Consider the following 22,174-nt stretch of genomic DNA (forward strand, 5'->3'; position numbering starts at 1 on the left):
GAGCAGAATAACTACCTGAAGGACCAGGTCCTCCAACCCTGTGACCAGATACATAACTGCCCCCTCTAACCCTATGTGTGCTCTCACATAACCTTCCCAATCCACCCTGTGTAAGCACAGACAGCAACATCTGCCCCCTCTAACCTGTGAGCATAAAGCTAACTGCCCCCTACCATACATCTTCCCATGACCACACCATGGGGGTGATTCAAATGCACCTGTGAAAATGGACGCATCTCTTAATTTTGAGTCGATTGCGCATTCATCTGAATCTCAATACATGGTGTGCACATGTGCTGTACAAAATGTTCACAAGTAGGTATGTGTGAACAGAGACCAACGTGAAGTAGGCATTTCTTGGCGACAAGTATCTAGATGCACAGTGGCTGTTTCTGATAGGAGTGTCATAGAATTGTCGCGGGCATGTTTCTAACCCACTGCACCTAGCATGGGGCTGGTGAAAGTGCAGATACTAATGATGACGGCTACGTATGTGGACACTAAAACAGTGGGGGAATAGGCTTGCATTTCCATACTCATGGATTTGCGCTCTCTTGGTTATAATGCACACTCACTTCTTCATTACAAGGCTCTGTATCTGTCAGTGACTCTGGTGACCGATGTGCAGGCTTCTTAGTAGTGCAAGCCAGGTATTAATGCCCCCTGGTCTACGCCTAGAGACCGGACGGAGATAATAAGTAGTGTTGCCAGCGCCACCACTCCCCCTCCCATGAGATTTCCACAGATAGTGGCGTCAATAGAGGGGTGATGGTCACACTGGATGATACCACCCAGGGAGGTGACACCAAAATAGCAGAGCTGCTCTGCTGTTTTGGTGTGACCCCCTTGGATGGTTGTCATCCACACAGTGCTATGAGAGTTCCAAAATGGTAAAAATCAGTGGGCGTGACCTTGTGGGCATAAGGCCATGTCCCAGTTTGCGAAAGAGAGAGCTGTTGTGACGCCATTGCAGACAGGATTAGCAGGCTTCACCCTGGACAGATCTTTTGATATCAGGACTGTCCAGAGGAATCCTGGATGGGTGGTAATCCTACTTAGAAACCAAGCAAATATGGAAAAGTAATCTGAAGTATGATGCATAATAGTTTCTGTATAAAACGTTTTGGCCTGCAGTCGTAATGCTATTTTTTTAGGGAATGTTGCAGGATTTTTTGCAGGACTGTTTTCTGCCTCCTTCTGCAAATACTACAGCGGATTCATGACTTTAGAAGCTTCAGGACCTCCCCATCCATGCAACTGATGACCTTGCTGTTAGTCACAGCTGTAGGTATTGTTTTTCAGTACTGGCTGCTGCTGCCTGACCAAAATAAGTAATTAGTACCTATAGTATGCTATAGGTGCTCCTCAGAATAACCGGCTCCTCCTGTGAGGTTGTTGCTTCCCGCTCCTTCAGATTCCTCCGCTCAGGCTGCTACGCTCTACTCCTCTTACCCACATGTTCCTCCTTTTCCCACCTACTCTGTTTAACGACAGTGCAGTAGGGGTGCAATTGGAACAGCACCCATAAAGCATTGTGGTAATTGCTGTTAATCTTGACCATTCCCTCATCTCCGTCACGGTAGAGAATGGAGCTCTAAGGCAGTGGGGCCCACCGGGGATTTCTCAGACTCCCTGTTGGACTAGTCAGACACAGCTGTCAGCCCACTGTACATTACAAATTCTCCACACCAGGGTCGTACAACAGCACTGTGTAGTCCAATGTATACCACACACAATATTATCCTGGGGACATTGGAAACACCAATTCCAGTCATAAATACTAGGAGTGTTTTGCTAGTAAAATCATTGCCCTTTTAAATTTCGAGCATAAGAACGATTGGAAGCACCGGCTTTTAGAACCCGACGTTTAGTAAATAAACCCCTTGGAGAGAATCTAAACAAGCCCATGAAAGCAATACCAGCAATCCATTGGTATCACCTCCCTTTAATTTGCCATGGTCATATTAAATGCCAGCAACAAACTATGCAAACTATGTTTAACAGCAAATTTCAACAGTAAAATTCATTCTAGAGTCTAGACAATTACCTGTGTATCCAAGAACCTGGAATGAACTGGATGGCCTGGCATCTAATACATATATGTGTCCATCAGCCGCGCCAGTCATGAGAAAATTGCCTTTTTGATCAAAACTAGGACAATAAATAAATGTGTAAAGACCATGCTATTTGTACCTTCGTATTAGCAAATGTTGGAAAAGATAATAATTTACTTATTTGTGAAAAAAAGTTTTATTGACAATTATTGCTCAAACAGCAAACTAGAACTAACTAGGCCTGTACACATGCACATGGTTGTATTACAATGTCACATAGCAATACTGTGGGTAATTACATTTTGTACTTTTGTTCTTATGAAGGAACAGCGCTCCTTTTGACAGTCTTGACAGTCTTAAGCTGTAAAAATCTGATTATAACTGCAATCACCCACATGCCAAGACAGCTGCCTCTTCTGCCTAACCCCCATCTCTGCTTTGATTTTCCTATTATTGTTCCTATTATGTATTTCATCATAGAATTTTCATACTCATGAAATGTGTTTTAATGTATAATTTATTATTTTAGTTATTATTGAATATAGGCCCTCATTCAGAGCCGTACGCTCTGAGCAGAGCGCACGCTCTGAATGAGGGCCGGGCTCCATGAAAATGGAGCGTCCTCCTGGACGCTCGTATAGCTGTGGGTCACCACCCACAGGCTATACAAGCGTGCATTTTGATGGCCGCGAAGGTCGTGACCATCGCGACCATCGAAATTGCGAGCCGGAGCCTGCGGTTGAGGTTTTCAACCGCAAGCTCCGGAGTGATTTTGGCTCTATCAGAGCCAAAATCACTCCCACTGACATCACTAGTGATGTCAGTGGGCCGGCTTTTGACGGGAGGCGTTCCCGTGGGAACGCCCCCGTCAGGGAGGCACGCCCCCGGAACGCCTACCAAAGGGGGCGTGCTGTCAATCAACATTGACAGCACGCCCCCTTTGATCGGACACAACGAGCGAAGGACTTTCCTTCGCTCGTCGCGTCTGGCGCATGCGCACGACGGAGCTCCCTCCGTCGTGCGCATGCTCAGTCCATAACATCGACCCACTTGCGAGCGGACAGCCGCTCGCGAGTGGGTCTGAATCAGGCCCATAGTTTTCTTAAAGGGATTCCCCACCTTTGGTTATTTCCATCTCATTAATTTCACCCCTAATCTTATGTAGCACGTCTGTGAAATTGTACACATGGGCTATCTGTGTTACAGGAGATGCAGAGGAGCTGTCAGCATTGAAATAGGACTAAGGGCCTGATTCAGAGACATACGTTCATCAGATGATGAACGTACATCTCCGATGTTTAGGGGTTTGCCTCTGCGAAGGACCCATTCTGCACATGTGCAGAACGGGTCCAGCGATCTCGCTCGCAAACCCCCAAGCCGCAGCATGATTGACATACTGCGGCGTTTGGGGGGCAGAGCGGGAGCGTGCTTGGTCACCATTCCCGGAAAAGATTGCATTTTCCTGGACGGACGAGGCCAGGGTCTACGTCAGAGGATGCAGATTCCTGGTCCCTTGAAAAAGGCCGCCTTAGCCGGCCGAAACGCGTTGGAGACACCCAGGCAGTAACTACACATCAACCGCCACCCCAGACTGTGTGGAATCCGGGAGATAAGAAGAACAACACGCCGCACTCCTGCCGCCACCAGCCTTCCGGACTGTGCCCAGAGGGACCCCGGATCCAAGCAGTGTGAGTAGCCTCGCCCCCCGGTAAGAGATCTCCGCCGTGCACAAACCTGACCTGCGGCCGCTCCACCGGTTTGCCGCCGTGGACTTTACCCTCTGCTGCGGCGACTAGGTGGTGTCGCAGGTTAGCAGGACCAGGTCAGCACCAGACACCGGAGGGCGCCGTTGGCCACAGCACAGGTAGCGGGGACTTACATCCCGGCTGCCGTGCTGTCCCTAGACTGTCAGCGTCTGGACCTTAGATCCGGTTTGACGAGGCTCTCCCCGCTGAGTTCTGGGGAACCCTGACCAGAATCTGGTCGGCAGTGAAGCGGGCTGTGTGCGGGTCACGGTTACTGCAGAACCGTGGCCAGTGTTGGCACCATCACACCCCTGTTCAAACTTACCGGCCGCCACTCATTGACTGTATTGAAAGAAGATTTAAGTTTGTACAGATCCTGGGATTACATGCGCATCCAAGACTTTCTGGTACATTTCCAGTGACATTTATCCATCCCCCACTGCACCTACTCCGTGACATTTCTAATATCCCCTATGCCCCATTGGTACTCATTTGCACCTATTGTGTGGTATCTCTTTGCTACCACAAAGTTAATTTTCTGTCTTATGCATTTTTTGTGTATGCTTATTTGTTACTAGTATACCCACTTTATTTATGGGATTAAAACACAATTGATTTATGCTTACCTGCTTGCTTGCTACATGTTATAGTTTGTATACTGTGGCATTCAATTTAGACTATACTCCTGCTTACGAGTTGTTAGCCAGAGGGGTTTGTTTTGTTTTGTTTTTGTTTTTTTGTTTTCTTGTGATTGTTTTCCTTTTTTTTTGCCTACCATATTCACATGCACCTAGCTAGATCATTAGACTTTGCAGGTTTGAGCGCTTACTGCATGAACATCTTTATGTTTGATTTTTTGCTATATATCATTTATAGGTTAAATGGTTACCTAGGCAGTAAGCTGCTCCCATTTGTAACTCTTGGTACAGAATACTAGAGCGCACCTACCGACTTCTATTCTTCGATGCAGATTCCTGGTCTCTTACGTGACCAGCACCCGATCAGGCGGCAGGAAGCTTCAGCTCCCGCAGCCTGACCACAGGAGCAACCGGTTGCGATGGTTGCGGTCGATCGCTGTGCTGGGATTGCATATACAGCAAGGAGGTGTCTGACACCATTTTCTGCATTGGCATCGGAGATGGATAGATTTGCACAACTGCTTGTGTGCGGCTCTGCAAATCCGTCCATCTCTGAATCAGGCCTTAAGCACACAAGTGGAGGTGTGTAGTAAATGCAGCACATCACTGGGCCTGAGCCTCAGCTATCCAATTAGGTTCTGTATTCACTCCACACCTCTGTTTTGTAGATCAGGTTGAGTAAAGGTCGGAGTCCTGGATCTCCCAATGTACTATACTGAGTGGTGAATGTAATAAGGGGGACTATTGTCCAAAAGGGGGCAATCGTTTTAACAAAAGGAAAATACATTTATAATGAATAAAATGTTATTTTTGACCATAATGTAGTCACACTCACAGTGGCTTTTTATGTGTTTTAGCTGTTACTTATTGCTGCAGTGAGTAAAATAAAGGATCTTATCAGTAGGATAATAAGATATTACCAAAGCTTAAATCAAAATAATAAAACTGACTTTCTTATACCATAAATTTTCTCCTGCCTTGATTTCAAATGCTGCAACAAAGAAAGGGAGTGAGGTGAATGATTAAATCTGTGCTATTGCTAGACATGCAGAAAAATAGTCATGTTTTTGTACAATAATGCAAATGTTGGATTAGTTACAATGAGCAAAGCCACATTTTCAATACAATCCAATTCTGTAGAAGAGAAGGGCTTTCACAAAGAGGAGGTGCAGCTACTACAGAGCATGCAAGTGTCCAGTACTGCACAGTGAAGCCTGGTTTTGGCCTTACAATAGATGTACTGACCTCCAGGCCTCCTCAGACTAGAGGGGGATGGGGGAGAGTTTATTTAGCATATGTGCAAGATCGGTGCATGTGCATCAAACTTCCAAACAGGGCATCACTGCTGGTGCGCCAGCCCCGCACATGCTCAGAAGCAGAGGGTGTGTACAGGCATCCTCAGAGCATCCCCAAATTTTGCCATGGAGTGCAACTATGCCATATTTTGCCCTTGGTATCTATTATAGAAAGGATTGGGACATTTCAGCATAAGGCTATAGAAACTCACTGCAGGTGTAGCACAGGGACATGATATAGTCGTTTTCGTCTAACTATTCGAGGTGTTTTGACTTTCACAACATCAATGAAAACGACATGTCCGCTGCTACTTCCAATAGCTGCATAGTTGGATGATGGGCAACACGCCATACAAGTTGCCTGAAGTAAAGAGACAAGAGAAGCAATATTATCCAGAAGAATCAGCCAATTACAGAGCTTAGATGTTTAAAATAAAACAAACAAATACCTGTATATCGATACACAAAGTGCTGATGTTTGCTCCATCTTCCAGTGACCACAGCTGTACTCTTCCCGATCTCCCCACACTCTTTAATTAGAAAATATGCAGTTACATCTAACAGAAAATATGCAGTTACATCTAACAGCTATAAAGTTGAGTTTAGAAGTAAGTGCAGCTTTTCCTAACTATTCAATATTTCTATTCTACAGCTTTCCCTCTCTAGATTTAATATAAACTATCAGCTATGCATTATAAGATTATGCAGCATAACACACCAGAATATTTCCCTATCTAGATACCATATAAACTATCAGCTATGCATTACAAGATTATGCAGCATAACACACCCGAATATTTCCCTATCTAGATACCATATAAACTATCAGCTATGCATTACAAGATTATGCTGCATAACACACCAGAATATTTCCCTATCTAGATACCATATAAACTATCAGCTGCGCATTATAAGATTATGCTGCATAACACACCCGAATATTTCCCTATCTAGATACCATATAAACTATCAGCTATGCATTATAAGATTATGCTGCATAACAAACCCGAATATTTCCCTATCTAGATACCATATAAACTATCAGCTGCGCATTACAAGATTATGCTGCATAACAAACCTGAATATTTCCCTATCTAGATACCATATAAACTATCAGCTGCGCATTACAAGATTATGCTGCATAGCAAACCCGAATATTTCCCTTTCTACATTCCATATAAACTATCCGCTAAGCATTACAAGATTGTGCTGCATAACACACCCGAATATTTCCCTATCTAGATACCATATAAACTATCAGCTGCGCATTACAAGATTATGCTGCATAACAAACCTGAATATTTCCCTATCTAGATACCATATAAACTATCAGCTGCGCATTATAAAATTATGCTGCATAACACACCAGAATATTTCCCTATCTAGATACCATATAAACTATCAGCTATGCATTATAAGATTATGCTGCAAAACTCACCAGAATATTTCCCTATCTAGATACGATATAAACTATCAGCTATGCATTATAAGATTATGCTGCATAACACACCAGAATATTTCCCTATCTAGATACCATATAAACTATCAGCTATGCATTACAAGATTATGCTGCATAACACACCCGAATATTTCCCTATCTAGATACCATATAAACTATCAGCTATGCATTACAAGATTATACTGCATAACACACCAGAATATTTGCCTATCTAGATACCATATAAACTATCAGCTATGCATTACAAGATTATGCTGCATAACAAACGCGAATATTTCCCTATCTAGATACCATATAAACTATCCGCTATGCATTATAAGATTATGCTGCATAACAAACCCGAATATTTCCCTATCTAGATACCATATAAACTATCAGCTGCGCATTACAAGATTATGCTGCATAACAAACCTGAATATTTCCCTATCTAGATACCATATAAACTATCAGCTGCACATTACAAGATTGTGCTGCATAGCAAACCCGAATATTTCCCTATCTAGATACCATATAAACAATCAGCTGCGCATTACAAGATTATGCTGCATAGCAAACCCGAATATTTCCCTTTCTACATTCCATATAAACTATAAGCTATGCATTACAAGATTGTGCTGCATAACACACCCGAATATTTCTCTATCTAGATACCATATAAACTATCAGCAGCGCATTATAAGATTATGCTGCATAACAAACCCGAATATTTCCCTATCTAGATACCATATAAACTATCAGCTATGCATTACAAGATTGTGCTGCATAGCAAACCCGAATATTTCTCTATCTAGATTCCATATAAACTATCCGCTGCGCATTATAAGATTATGCTGCATAACACACCAGAATATTTCCCTATCTAGATACCATATAAACTATCAGCTGCGCATTATAAGATTATGCTGCATAACAAACCCGAATATTTCCCTATCTAGATACCATATAAACTATCAGCTATGCATTACAAGATTATGCTGCATAACACACCCGAATATTTCACTATCTAGATACCATATAAACTATCAGCTATGCATTATAAGATTATGCTGCATAACACACCCGAATATTTCCCTATCTAGATACCATATAAACTATCAGCTGCACATTACAAGATTATGCTGCATAACACACCAGAATATTTCCCTATCTAGATATCATATAAACTATCAGCTATGCATTACAAGATTGTGCTGCATAACAAACCAGAATATTTCCCTATCTAGATACCATATAAACTATCAGCTGCGCATTATAAGATTATGCTGCATAACAAACCCGAATATTTCCCTATCTAGATACCATATAAACTATCAGCTATGCATTACAAGATTATGCTGCATAACACACCCGAATATTTCCCTATCTAGATACCATATAAACTATCAGCTATGCATTATAAGATTATGCTGCATAACACGCCCGAATATTTCCCTATCTAGATTCCATATAAACTATCAGCTGCACATTACAAGATTGTGCTGCATAGCAAACCCGAATATTTCCCTATCTAGATACCATATAAACTATCAGCTGCGCATTATAAGATTATGCTGCATAACAAACCCGAATATTTCCCTATCTAGATACCATATAAACTATCAGCTATGCATTACAAGATTGTGCTGCATAACACACCCGAATATTTCCCTATCTAGATACCATATAAACTATCAGCTATGCATTACAAGATTGTGCTGCATAACAAACCAGAATATTTCCCTGTCTAGATACCATATAAACTATCAGCTGCGCATTACAAGATTATGCTGCATAGCAAACCCGAATATTTCCCTATCTAGATACCATATAAACTATCAGCTATGCATTACAAGATTATGCTGCATAACACACCCGAATATTTCTCTATCTAGATACCATATAAACTATCAGCTATGCATTATAAGATTATGCTGCATAACACACCCGAATATTTCCCTACCTAGATACCATATAAACTATCAGCTGCACGTTACAAGATTATGCTGCATAACACACCAGAATATTTCCCTATCTAGATATCATATAAACTATCAGCTATGCATTACAAGATTGTGCTGCATAACAAACCAGAATATTTCCCTATCTAGATACCATATAAACTATCAGCTGCGCATTATAAGATTATGCTGCATAACAAACCCGAATATTTCCCTATCTAGATACCATATAAACTATCAGCTATGCATTACAAGATTATGCTGCATAACACACCCGAATATTTCCCTATCTAGATACCATATAAACTATCAGCTATGAATTATAAGATTATGCTGCATAACACACCCCCTGAATATTTCCCTATCTAGATACCATATAAACTATCAGCTATGCATTATAAGATTATGCTGCATAACACGCCCGAATATTTCCCTATCTAGATTCCATATAAACTATCAGCTGCACATTACAAGATTGTGCTGCATAGCAAACCCGAATATTTCCCTATCTAGATACCATATAAACTATCAGCTATGCATTACAAGATTGTGCTGCATAACACACCCGAATATTTCCCTATCTAGATACCATATAAACTATCAGCTATGCATTACAAGATTATGCTGCATAACACACCAGAATATTTCCCTATCTAGATATCATATAAACTATCAGCTGCGCATTACAAGATTGTGCTGCATAACAAACCAGAATATTTCCCTATCTAGATACGATATAAACTATCAGCTATGCATTACAAGATTATGCTGCATAACACACCCGAATATTTCACTATCTAGATACCATATAAACTATCAGCTATGCATTATAAGATTATGCTGCATAACACACCCGAATATTTCCCTATCTAGATACCATATAAACTATCAGCTGCACATTACAAGATTATGCTGCATAACACACCAGAATATTTCCCTATCTAGATATCATATAAACTATCAGCTATGCATTACAAGATTGTGCTGCATAACAAACCAGAATATTTCCCTATCTAGATACCATATAAACTATCAGCTGCGCATTATAAGATTATGCTGCATAACAAACCCGAATATTTCCCTATCTAGATACCATATAAACTATCAGCTATGCATTACAAGATTATGCTGCATAACACACCCGAATATTTCCCTCTCTAGATACCATATAAACTATCAGCTATGCATTATAAGATTATGCTGCATAACACGCCCGAATATTTCCCTATCTAGATTCCATATAAACTATCAGCTGCACATTACAAGATTGTGCTGCATAGCAAACCCGAATATTTCCCTATCTAGATACCATATAAACTATCAGCTGCGCATTATAAGATTATGCTGCATAACAAACCCGAATATTTCCCTATCTAGATACCATATAAACTATCAGCTATGCATTACAAGATTGTGCTGCATAACACACCCGAATATTTCCCTATCTAGATACCATATAAACTATCAGCTATGCATTACAAGATTGTGCTGCATAACAAACCAGAATATTTCCCTGTCTAGATACCATATAAACTATCAGCTATGCATTACAAGAATATGCTGCATAACACACCCAAATATTTCCCTATCTAGATACCATATAAACTATCAGCTATGCATTATAAGATTATGCTGCATAACACACCCGAATATTTCCCTATCTAGATATCATATAAACTATCAGCTGCGCATTACAAGATTATGCTGCATAGCAAACCCGAATATTTCCCTATCTAGATACCATACAAACTATCAGCTATGCATTACAAGATTATGCTGCATAACACACCCGAATATTTCCCTATCTAGATACCATATAAACTATCAGCTATGCATTACAAGATTATGCTGCATAACACACCCGAATATTTCCCTATCTAGATACCATATAAACTATCAGCTATGCATTATAAGATTATGCTGCATAACACACCCGAATATTTCCCTACCTAGATACCATATAAACTATCAGCTGCACGTTACAAGATTATGCTGCATAACACACCAGAATATTTCCCTATCTAGATATCATATAAACTATCAGCTATGCATTACAAGATTGTGCTGCATAACAAACCAGAATATTTCCCTATCTAGATACCATATAAACTATCAGCTGCGCATTATAAGATTATGCTGCATAACAAACCCGAATATTTCCCTATCTAGATACCATATAAACTATCAGCTATGCATTACAAGATTATGCTGCATAACACACCCGAATATTTCCCTATCTAGATACCATATAAACTATCAGCTATGCATTATAAGATTATGCTGCATAACACGCCCGAATATTTCCCTATCTAGATTCCATATAAACTATCAGCTATGCATTATAAGATTATGCTGCATAACACGCCCGAATATTTCCCTATCTAGATTCCATATAAACTATCAGCTGCACATTACAAGATTGTGCTGCATAGCAAACCCGAATATTTCCCTATCTAGATACCATATAAACTATCAGCTGCGCATTATAAGATTATGCTGCATAACAAACCCGAATATTTCCCTATCTAGATACCATATAAACTATCAGCTATGCATTACAAGATTATGCTGCATAACACACCCCCTGAATATTTCCCTATCTAGATACCATATAAACTATCAGCTATGCATTATAAGATTATGCTGCATAACACGCCCGAATATTTCCCTATCTAGATTCCATATAAACTATCAGCTGCACATTACAAGATTGTGCTGCATAGCAAACCCGAATATTTCCCTATCTAGATACCATATAAACTATCAGCTATGCATTACAAGATTGTGCTGCATAACACACCCGAATATTTCCCTATCTAGATACCATATAAACTATCAGCTATGCATTACAAGATTATGCTGCATAACACACCAGAATATTTCCCTATCTAGATATCATATAAACTATCAGCTGCGCATTACAAGATTGTGCTGCATAACAAACCAGAATATTTCCCTGTCTAGATACCATATAAACTATCAGCTATGCATTACAAGAATATGCTGCATAACACACCCGAATATTTCCCTATCTAGATACCATATAAACTATCAGCTATGCATTATAAGATTATGCTGCATAACACACCCGAATATTTCCCTACCTAGATATCATATAAACTATCAGCTGCGCATTACAAGATTATGCTGCATAGCAAACCCGAATATTTCCCTATCTAGATACCATATAAACTATCAGCTATGCATTACAAGATTGTGCTGCATAGGAAACCCGAATATTTCCCTATCTAGATACCATATAAACTATCAGCTATGCATTATAAGATTATGCTGCATAACACACCAGAATATTTCCCTATCTAGATACCATATAAACTATCAGCTGTGCATTATAAGATTATGCTGCATAACAAACCCGAATATTTCCCTATCTAGATACCATATAAACTATCAGCTATGCATTACAAGATTATGCTGCATAACACACCAGAATATTTCCCTATCTAGATACCATATAAACTATCAGCTATGCATTATAAGATTATGCTGCATAACACACCCGAATATTTCCCTATCTAGATACCATATAAACTATCAGCTATGCATTACAAGAATATGCTGCATAACACACCCGAATATTTCCCTATCTAGATACCATATAAACTATCAGCTATGCATTATAAGATTATGCTGCATAACACACCCGAATATTTCCCTACCTAGATATCATATAAACTATCAGCTGCGCATTACAAGATTATGCTGCATAGCAAACCCGAATATTTCCCTATCTAGATACCATATAAACTATCAGCTATGCATTACAAGATTGTGCTGCATAGCAAACCCGAATATTTCCCTATCTAGATACCATATAAACTATCAGCTATGCATTATAAGATTATGCTGCATAACACACCAGAATATTTCCCTATCTAGATACCATATAAACTATCAGCTGTGCATTATAAGATTATGCTGCATAACAAACCCGAATATTTCCCTATCTAGATACCATATAAACTATCAGCTATGCATTACAAGATTATGCTGCATAACACACCAGAATATTTCCCTATCTAGATACCATATAAACTATCAGCTATGCATTATAAGATTATGCTGCATAACACACCCGAATATTTCCCTATCTAGATACCATATAAACTATCAGCTGCACATTACAAGATTATGCTGCATAACACACCAGAATATTTCCCTATCTAGATATCATATAAACTATCAGCTATGCATTACAAGATTATGCTGCATAACACACCAGAATATTTCCCTATCTAGATATCATATAAACTATCAGCTATGCATTACAAGATTGTGCTGCATAACACACCCGAATATTTCCCTATCTAGATACCATATAAACTATCAGCTATGCATTATAAGATTATGCTGCATAACAAACCCGAATATTTCCCTATCTAGATACCATATAAACTATCAGCTATGCATTACAAGATTATGCTGCATAACAAACCAGAATATTTCCCTATCTAGATACCATATAAACTATCAGCTATGCATTACAAGATTGTGCTGCATAACAAACCAGAATATTTCCCTATCTAGATACCATATAAACTATCAGCTGCGCATTATAAGATTATGTTGCATAACAAACCCGAATATTTCCCTATCTAGATATCATATAAACTATCAGCTATGCATTATAAGATTATGCTGCATAACACACCAGAATATTTCCCTATCTAGATTCCATATAAACTATCAGCTGTGCATTATAAGATTATGCTGCATAACAAACACGAATATTTCCCTATCTAGATACCATATAAACTATCCGCTATGCATTACAAGATTATGCTGCATAGCAAACCCGAATATTTCCCTATCTAGATACCATATAAACTATCCGCTGTGCATTATAAGATTATGCTGCATAACAAACACGAATATTTCCCTATCTAGATACCATATAAACTATCAGCTGCGCATTATAAGATTATGCTGCATAACAAACCCGAATATTTCCCTATCTAGATACCATATAAACTATCAGCTATGCATTACAAGATTATGCTGCATAACACACCCGAATATTTCCCTATCTAGATACCATATAAACTATCAGCTATGCATTATAAGATTATGCTGCATAACACGCCCGAATATTTCCCTATCTAGATTCCATATAAACTATCAGCTATGCATTACAAGATTGTGCTGCATAACAAACCAGAATATTTCCCTATCTAGATACCATATAAACTATCAGCTGCGCATTATAAGATTATGTTGCATAACAAACCCGAATATTTCCCTATCTAGATACCATATAAACTATCAGCTGCACATTACAAGATTATGCTGCATAACAAACCCGAATATTTCCCTATCTAGATACCATATAAACTATCAGCTGCACATTACAAGATAATGCTGCATAACACACCAGAATATTTCCCTATCTAGATATCATATAAACTATCAGCTATGCATTACAAGATTATGCTGCATAACACATCAGAATATTTCCCTATCTAGATATCATATAAACTATCAGCTATGCATTACAAGATTGTGCTGCATAACACACCAGAATATTTCCCTATCTAGATACCATATAAACTATCAGCTATGCATTATAAGATTATGCTGCATAACAAACCCGAATATTTCCCTATCTAGATACCATATAAACTATCAGCTATGCATTACAAGATTATGCTGCATAACAAACCAGAATATTTCCCTATCTAGATACCATATAAACTATCAGCTATGCATTACAAGATTGTGCTGCATAACAAACCAGAATATTTCCCTATCTAGATACCATATAAACTATCAGCTGCGCATTATAAGATTATGTTGCATAACAAACCCGAATATTTCCCTATCTAGATATCATATAAACTATCAGCTATGCATTATAAGATTATGCTGCATAACACACCAGAATATTTCCCTATCTAGATTCCATATAAACTATCAGCTGTGCATTATAAGATTATGCTGCATAACAAACACGAATATTTCCCTATCTAGATACCATATAAACTATCCGCTATGCATTACAAGATTATGCTGCATAGCAAACCCGAATATTTCCCTATCTAGATACCATATAAACTATCCGCTGTGCATTATAAGATTATGCTGCATAACAAACACAAATATTTCCCTATCTAGATACCATATAAACTATCAGCTGCGCATTATAAGATTATGCTGCATAACAAACCCGAATATTTCCCTATCTCGATACCATATAAACTATCAGCTATGCATTACAAGATTATGCTGCATAACACACCCGAATATTTCCCTATCTAGATACCATATAAACTATCAGCTATGCATTATAAGATTATGCTGCATAACACGCCCGAATATTTCCCTATCTAGATTCCATATAAACTATCAGCTATGCATTACAAGATTGTGCTGCATAACAAACCAGAATATTTCCCTATCTAGATACCATATAAACTATCAGCTGCGCATTATAAGATTATGTTGCATAACAAACCCGAATATTTCCCTATCTAGATACCATATAAACTATCAGCTATGCATTACAAGATTATGCTGCATAACAAACCCGAATATTTCCCTATCTAGATACCATATAAACTATCAGCTATGCATTACAAGATTGTGCTGCATAACACACCCGAATATTTCCCTATCTAGATACCATATAAACTATCAGCTGCGCATTATAAGATTATGTTGCATAACAAACCCGAATATTTCCCTATCTAGATATCATATAAACTATCAGATATGCATTATAAGATTATGCTGCATAACACACCAGAATATTTCCCTATCTAGATTCCATATAAACTATCAGCTATGCATTATAAGATTATGCTGCATAACACACCAGAATATTTCCCTATCTAGATTCCATATAAACTATCAGCTATGCATTATAAGATTATGCTGCATAACACACCAGAATATTTCCCTATCTAGATTCAATATAAACTATCAGCTGTGCATTATAAGATTATGCTGCACAACAAACACGAATATTTCCCTATCTAGATACCATATAAACTATCCGCTATGCATTCCAAGATTATGCTGTATAACAAACCTGAATAATAGCTACTGAGAACATTTACAATGTTACATAAGCAGCTCATGTTAAAAGAAATATATTTACACAAAAGTTATGACAGTGATACATATTGAAAGTACTGGATACATTAAAACATTATACATAATAGTAGTAGACTTCCTACTGATCATGATATGGCTAAACAACCCTTAAATGCAACATGAAATGAGCATGCCTGAGATGCATAAAACTTGTTATTACATGGGCCCTGAAGTATAAATATATATTACATATTAATCCCAGGGGAGTGTGCAAAAGATTTGTATTGCATAGTTGGCGACTGGCAAAGGAAGTTTGGCGCTTACCAAGCAGTGATTGTTTCCATTTGTCACAAGATCTGCAGCAATTATGTCCTCATTATATGTATTTAATAGTTTAAATGGGTCTCCTGACTGTTTGTGGGGATATATATATACAGAACCCTAAAACAGAAATGAAAACAGTTATCATGATAGTAAGAAGCAACATTTGCTGTAGCATTACATTACATATTAATTGAGCATTTATATGCAGTTTGTATTGCAGAGTTATTGAACAGATACAAGACATATATGCATGCAAGATTTTACACTTTATTTTTATTGATATTATATAATACAGTCTCCCATATCCAAATATTCCAAAATATGGAATATTTGGAAATACTGAATTTTTTTAATGCGACTGAAATAGTGACGCCTTTGCTATCTGATGGGTCAATGTACAAAACTTTGAAAACAAATTCATTTTAAATATTATATATAATTACTTCAGGCTGTGTGTATAAAGTGTATATGAACCATACATGCATTCTGTGTTTAGAGTCGGGTCTCATCCCCAAGATATCTCATTATGGTATGCAAATATTCCAAAATACGGAAAAATCCGATATCCAAAATACTTCTGGTCCCAAGCATTTTGGATATGGGAGACTCAACCATATTTACATTTATAGCTTTTTACTATCACTGTGAATTATTAGAACTCACTATTTTGAACTGTAGCAATTAACAGTAGTATCCATTGATACTACTGTTAATCTCTACATGTGGTACTTTTAATCTATTTATACTACTAGTTCAAGAAAGTTTATGTCACACTACTGACATTCCGAGAGCCGCACACTTTTTTCTGGTGGACGGTAAAGGACTATGGGAAGATTGTAATCTAGGTATTGCAGAGTTGTAATATTAACATGTAATAGTTATTTATGATTTATAGCAGGAAGCACTGAATTGTGGCACTGACTGTACTCCTAAGGACATAGTAAATAAAGAAACAAACAAACAAACGAACAAAAAAACCATTAACTGGCATGATCAACAATAATTTGGGACACTTACCAGGACAGAATAGGAACAGTTGAACAGTGGGCACAACTTATTTGAAAACTTGGCTAAAATCTCAATCAGCTTATTGAGAAGCCACAACGCATTATATAGATGCTACATAGTACCATAGCTAAATTAGATACAGAATTCTGTTAATCAGGGTATGTTTTATCTGCTACACAATGGGCTCAATCCTAATGCCGCATACACAATAGACGATAAGATGGACGATATGAACGATAAAAAATATCGTTATCGTTCATCGCGTTCAATATCGACAAGTGTGTATGTAACACATCGTTAATGATGCGCGTTCCAGCAGATCGTTAACTATATATTTCATCGCCCGTACTTGCAGGGCAACCTGATGATATTGTCAGGTTCTACAAGTACGGGAATGAGGGAGGGTGTCGTCACTGTTCAGCGTGTATGCTCAATGTCTTTAACGACATTGAGCCCGGAAGTGCAGGGGAAGAACTTAACGATATCGCTCATGGAGAATATCGTTAAGTATAGGGCTGCGTACAAAAATCTGTGAGTCTGGGGTGAGATTGCGCCGAGTTGTGGTGCCGTTTCCGGCCTTTCTCCCCTTCACTATTAATAGGATTGAGCCCAATGCGTGGATTCTATGCTTTGAGTGAATTAGTCAAACCATTAAACAAAAAACAGTACCTACGGTTTGTCTCTCCTTGCAGGCGGACATATGCAAAATCAGTGTGGTGTGGCCGAAAATCGGTAACAGCTAATAAAATTTTTTCAGAATTGTGTAGCACAGATGTTGAGGCTTTCGATATGACACATTTGTCAGTCCAATAAAAAAAAAATCAGCAGCTCTGCTGCCAATGCCAGTATATCTGCGTTAAAGAGGCAGGCACTGTCCTCGGCACTCCCACAAAACGGAGACAACACGCTTCCATTTTGGGAAATAGTGCCCGATTCCAACCTGGAATGTCTGCAACCTGTCAATCAGACTGCAGCATCCAGGGCCCTGCACGTGATGTTGTAGTACGATATCTGCACAAAGTGGCTCCTGCGCATGTGCAGATCTCAAACCTTCGGAGATATCTGTTTTCCGTACATCTCTGAATTAGGCCCTGAGAACGAACAGAAGGCCTGATTCAAAGTTTGGAATACAGTAAGAAATAGCAAGTAACTGTGTACCTGGACAAACCATGTTGCAATGCAAGGGGTGCAAATACATACATATTTTTTTTGCATGTGGGGTAAATACTGGCTGCTTTTGCATGTAGCCCACAAATACTCCCAAATCTAACTCTCTCCGGAAATTTTAAATCTGTCCCACCTGCAGTGCAACATGGTTTGACCAAGATACAGAGTTTCTTGCTCTGAATCAGGCAGAGTTAGGTTGAAGTTAAATGCTAATTTTAGACATAATTTATTAAGAGGCCAATCAAACACATATACTATATAAAAATCATATCAACCTTATTATTCATAGTACTTATATTATATATTGTTTATTTTGTTAAAGAAAAAATCTCACATGAACATATTTTTTCTGAGATTGTATTGATTGACAACACCTGTAATGAAATTCTGTATTTGGCAACTTTCTAATAGTCCAGGTTCTAAGTGGGATAACAGGATGCTAGCTGGACTGTTGTACAAGCAATTTTTCTACATTAATATATCATAGCCTTCATATTTACCAGGCTAATCCCATCTTTTATTATGGTAGAACTAGTAAAATTTCAACTGGTGACCTACAACGTCACAATGGCGCAGCAGGATGTGTGGATGTGACTTCATGGATTAATAGGAAGCAACAAGCTGTTATTGGTCATTGTGATCACAGCCCTTAGGCTGCTACATGAAGCCCTGGGAAAAATGTCTGCAGTGTGCAATTCCTAGTGCTCTAATAAGGATGAAGTACAGCTAAACTTTAGCCTTACTGTTTTGGTGTAAAGCGATACAGTAGAGGTCCCCACAAGGTGCTATCCCTGGTACCCCTATAAATCTTATTCCAGTCCTTCTCATAAACTAAGAGGCATATTTATCAAAGTTCTTTTTCTGTGATTTTCCTTTCGATTTTCATTCGATTTTGCATTTGGAGAATTACTAAAAGCAAAATCGAATGAAAACTGAACATAAGCTGAATCCCAGTCAAATCCAAATCGAATATCGGCAAAACATCTGTACTTTTACATAGAGCAACATAGATACCCCTAATTTACTAATATTCCATTTGAAATCGAACTCCAAATCAAACATAAAATCCGCAAAACAATAGACTTGCTTCATACTGCCAATTTTAGCAGGAGCAGGTGTGATTTACACAGATTCATGCATAGATCAGTGAGATCTGTGCATGCTTCCGTGTGTAAACATGTGGCAAAGTATTATATTTTATTTTTAAAAAATGACGCGGAGTCCCCCCTAAAAGCACAACCAGCACCTGGCTTTTCTGAGTTGGTCCTGGTTGTGAAAATACGGGGGACAAAGATGCACAACCATCACCGGACTCTTTCTAGCGGGGGTGTAATGCCACAACCCCTTTCACTGGGTCCCCCGGCTAAAGCATTATACCTGACTGCTAGTCAGCCCAGGCCAGGGATCCCTGGGGAGGTGGGGACCCCCCCCAATAAAGGGGTTCTCCTTCTCCAGGGCACCCCAGGCATGGGTGGCACCACTGGCCGGTGGGCGCAGAGTTGATTGTGTATAAAAATAGAATAAATAACAATGTCTTTTGCAGGAGAACTGGGAGACCCTGCAAGCCGCCCCACATGCTGGTACTGGGAGAACCACAAGTACCAGTATGCGAAGCAGTAAGAGCCCCAGGTACCACTAGTTCCCCTGCAAAATAAATATTAAAATAAAGACAAAACTCACACACCGTAACAGTAGAACTTTAATACACTCACACATACTCACCTACAATCCCTGTACACATCCTCTTCTCCATGTAGGCATCCACGTCTCCACAAAATAAAAAAACGCAAAGACCCGAGCCCACGGACATAAGTACTATCCTCTAAGGACGGTACTTCCTGAATGACAGCTCAGCCATGGCATTCCTCCGCTTCTCTCAGCCAATGAACTGTTCTCACCATTGACTTCAATGGTGAGAACCGCTAGGTTACTAAAGGTTCTCACCATTGTTGCTGTGCAAATCTGTCCATCCCTTTGTGGGCAAGTAATGCTGCTGTTTTGGGGCATTGGGGTCAACTAGTTTGTGGAGCTCCTGTCTTGTGGGTTCCCTGGACTAGTGCCCTGTTTGTTCCATCTATAATTCATCCATGTTTATATAGATGATGCTTCAGTTGGTGTAATTGTCTTCTAAATTAGTCAGGTAGACGAAATGTGTTATCCTGTTTAAAAATCAATTAAAAAACTTTCCAGTATCTGTGGAAATGGCCATATCCGTGATACAGGGAGGAGGAAATAATTTACCTTTTTCTCAAGAAAGCTGAAGTGAAAACTATGGACAGTGTATTTTGCCTTTAGGCTTCAGCAATGAAAACATATATTTTTTGTTTTAGTTATAATTTTATCACTAGTGTGCAATTACATGGATTTCAAAATTTGTGAGACCACAATTTATCATTAGTTATAACCTTGTCTCTTATTGATGAAAACACCTCAATTTATGGGCAAATCCTGGGGCTAACCAGGGCCTAATCGTGGTGTCGTGGCCACGCCCCCTTCCCAAAAAAATAGTATGTGCGGTGCCGCCGTGTGCCTGGCTGGGGAGAGAGGCTGCTGCCACTGACAGGTAAAAACGGGGGAGGGGATCTCCAATAATTAGTATGCGCCCTCACCCACCACCCCTCTCGGCGACTCTGGGGCTAACTACAAACTAGTAAGCACTGCTTGCTTTTAAAAAAGGAGGCTGCTATAAATGTAGGGCACTTGTTTTTATTACAATGGAGTAGCATAAATGTGACAATGTGCTGTAGAAGTGAGATTATAAATATACATTTAAGTGAGCAATGACTTGATGTGACAGTAAATCACAGTGTGAAACATTGTAACTAAAGCTAGTACATTAAACAATACACTATGATGCATACCTTTTTTGTTGCAATGGAAAGCATCTTGTAATCTGGAGAAAAACTGATTCTCTCAATAGGTTCCTTTGCATTCCAGCATTCTTCAAGTTTTATATCTGAGCCCTTAATGCAGCATGACCACAAAATTCCATCCTGGATACAGAAAATATAAATTGCAAATTACAGCACTAGATGGAAAAATACAGCTTTCTTTAATGTAGAAATGACTGTAATACAAAGAAGCACAATCAGTGGATCTGCCATATTTACACTGCATTGGTATTTAAAAAAATATATGAAAACAGCACAAAGAATATTTGTAATTACTTTTATATTTCACTGCAGAAAGCAACAATGTAAACTTTCTCCTACAAGTAGAATGAATGCAGAATCTGGGTCTTCCATCTTTGTTACACAGGAATGATCTAACTATGACGTATTAGTCAGAAAGGGCCTATGTGATGTCACTGGACACTAGTAAACTTAAGATGCATTATCCTGCATATTGACTGCACCCAATGGGCTAACTCTGAGTAGGAAGCTTCAGCGGCCTCTTTCCATACAGCCGCGGCATTGAACTTACGTTCATATGGCAAGACGACAATTGGCCGAACTAAGTCGCAAATCCATGCCTATAAAAGTGCAAGCCTATCC

General features: G+C 38.9%; 1 protein-coding gene across 1 annotated transcript in view; it reads right to left on the bottom strand.

Annotated features, from left to right (window-relative positions):
• CFAP43 (cilia and flagella associated protein 43) overlaps window positions 1–22,174 on the bottom strand; it is a 119,722-nt gene that overhangs the window by 75,775 nt on the left and 21,773 nt on the right. Inside the window, exons 8-12 of the mRNA XM_088475760.1 lie at window positions 21,542–21,673; window positions 16,506–16,622; window positions 6,182–6,262; window positions 5,945–6,093; window positions 2,048–2,151 (exon numbers count right to left, since the gene is read on the bottom strand). Coding sequence (XP_088331886.1) covers window positions 2,048–2,151; window positions 5,945–6,093; window positions 6,182–6,262; window positions 16,506–16,622; window positions 21,542–21,673 — 583 coding nt within the window. The remainder of the gene's footprint in view (window positions 1–2,047; window positions 2,152–5,944; window positions 6,094–6,181; window positions 6,263–16,505; window positions 16,623–21,541; window positions 21,674–22,174) is intronic.

Source organism: Taudactylus pleione, unplaced genomic scaffold (genome assembly GCF_031769625.1).
Source record: "Taudactylus pleione unplaced genomic scaffold, aTauple2 ptg000178l, whole genome shotgun sequence".
NCBI lineage: Eukaryota > Metazoa > Chordata > Amphibia > Anura > Myobatrachidae > Taudactylus > Taudactylus pleione.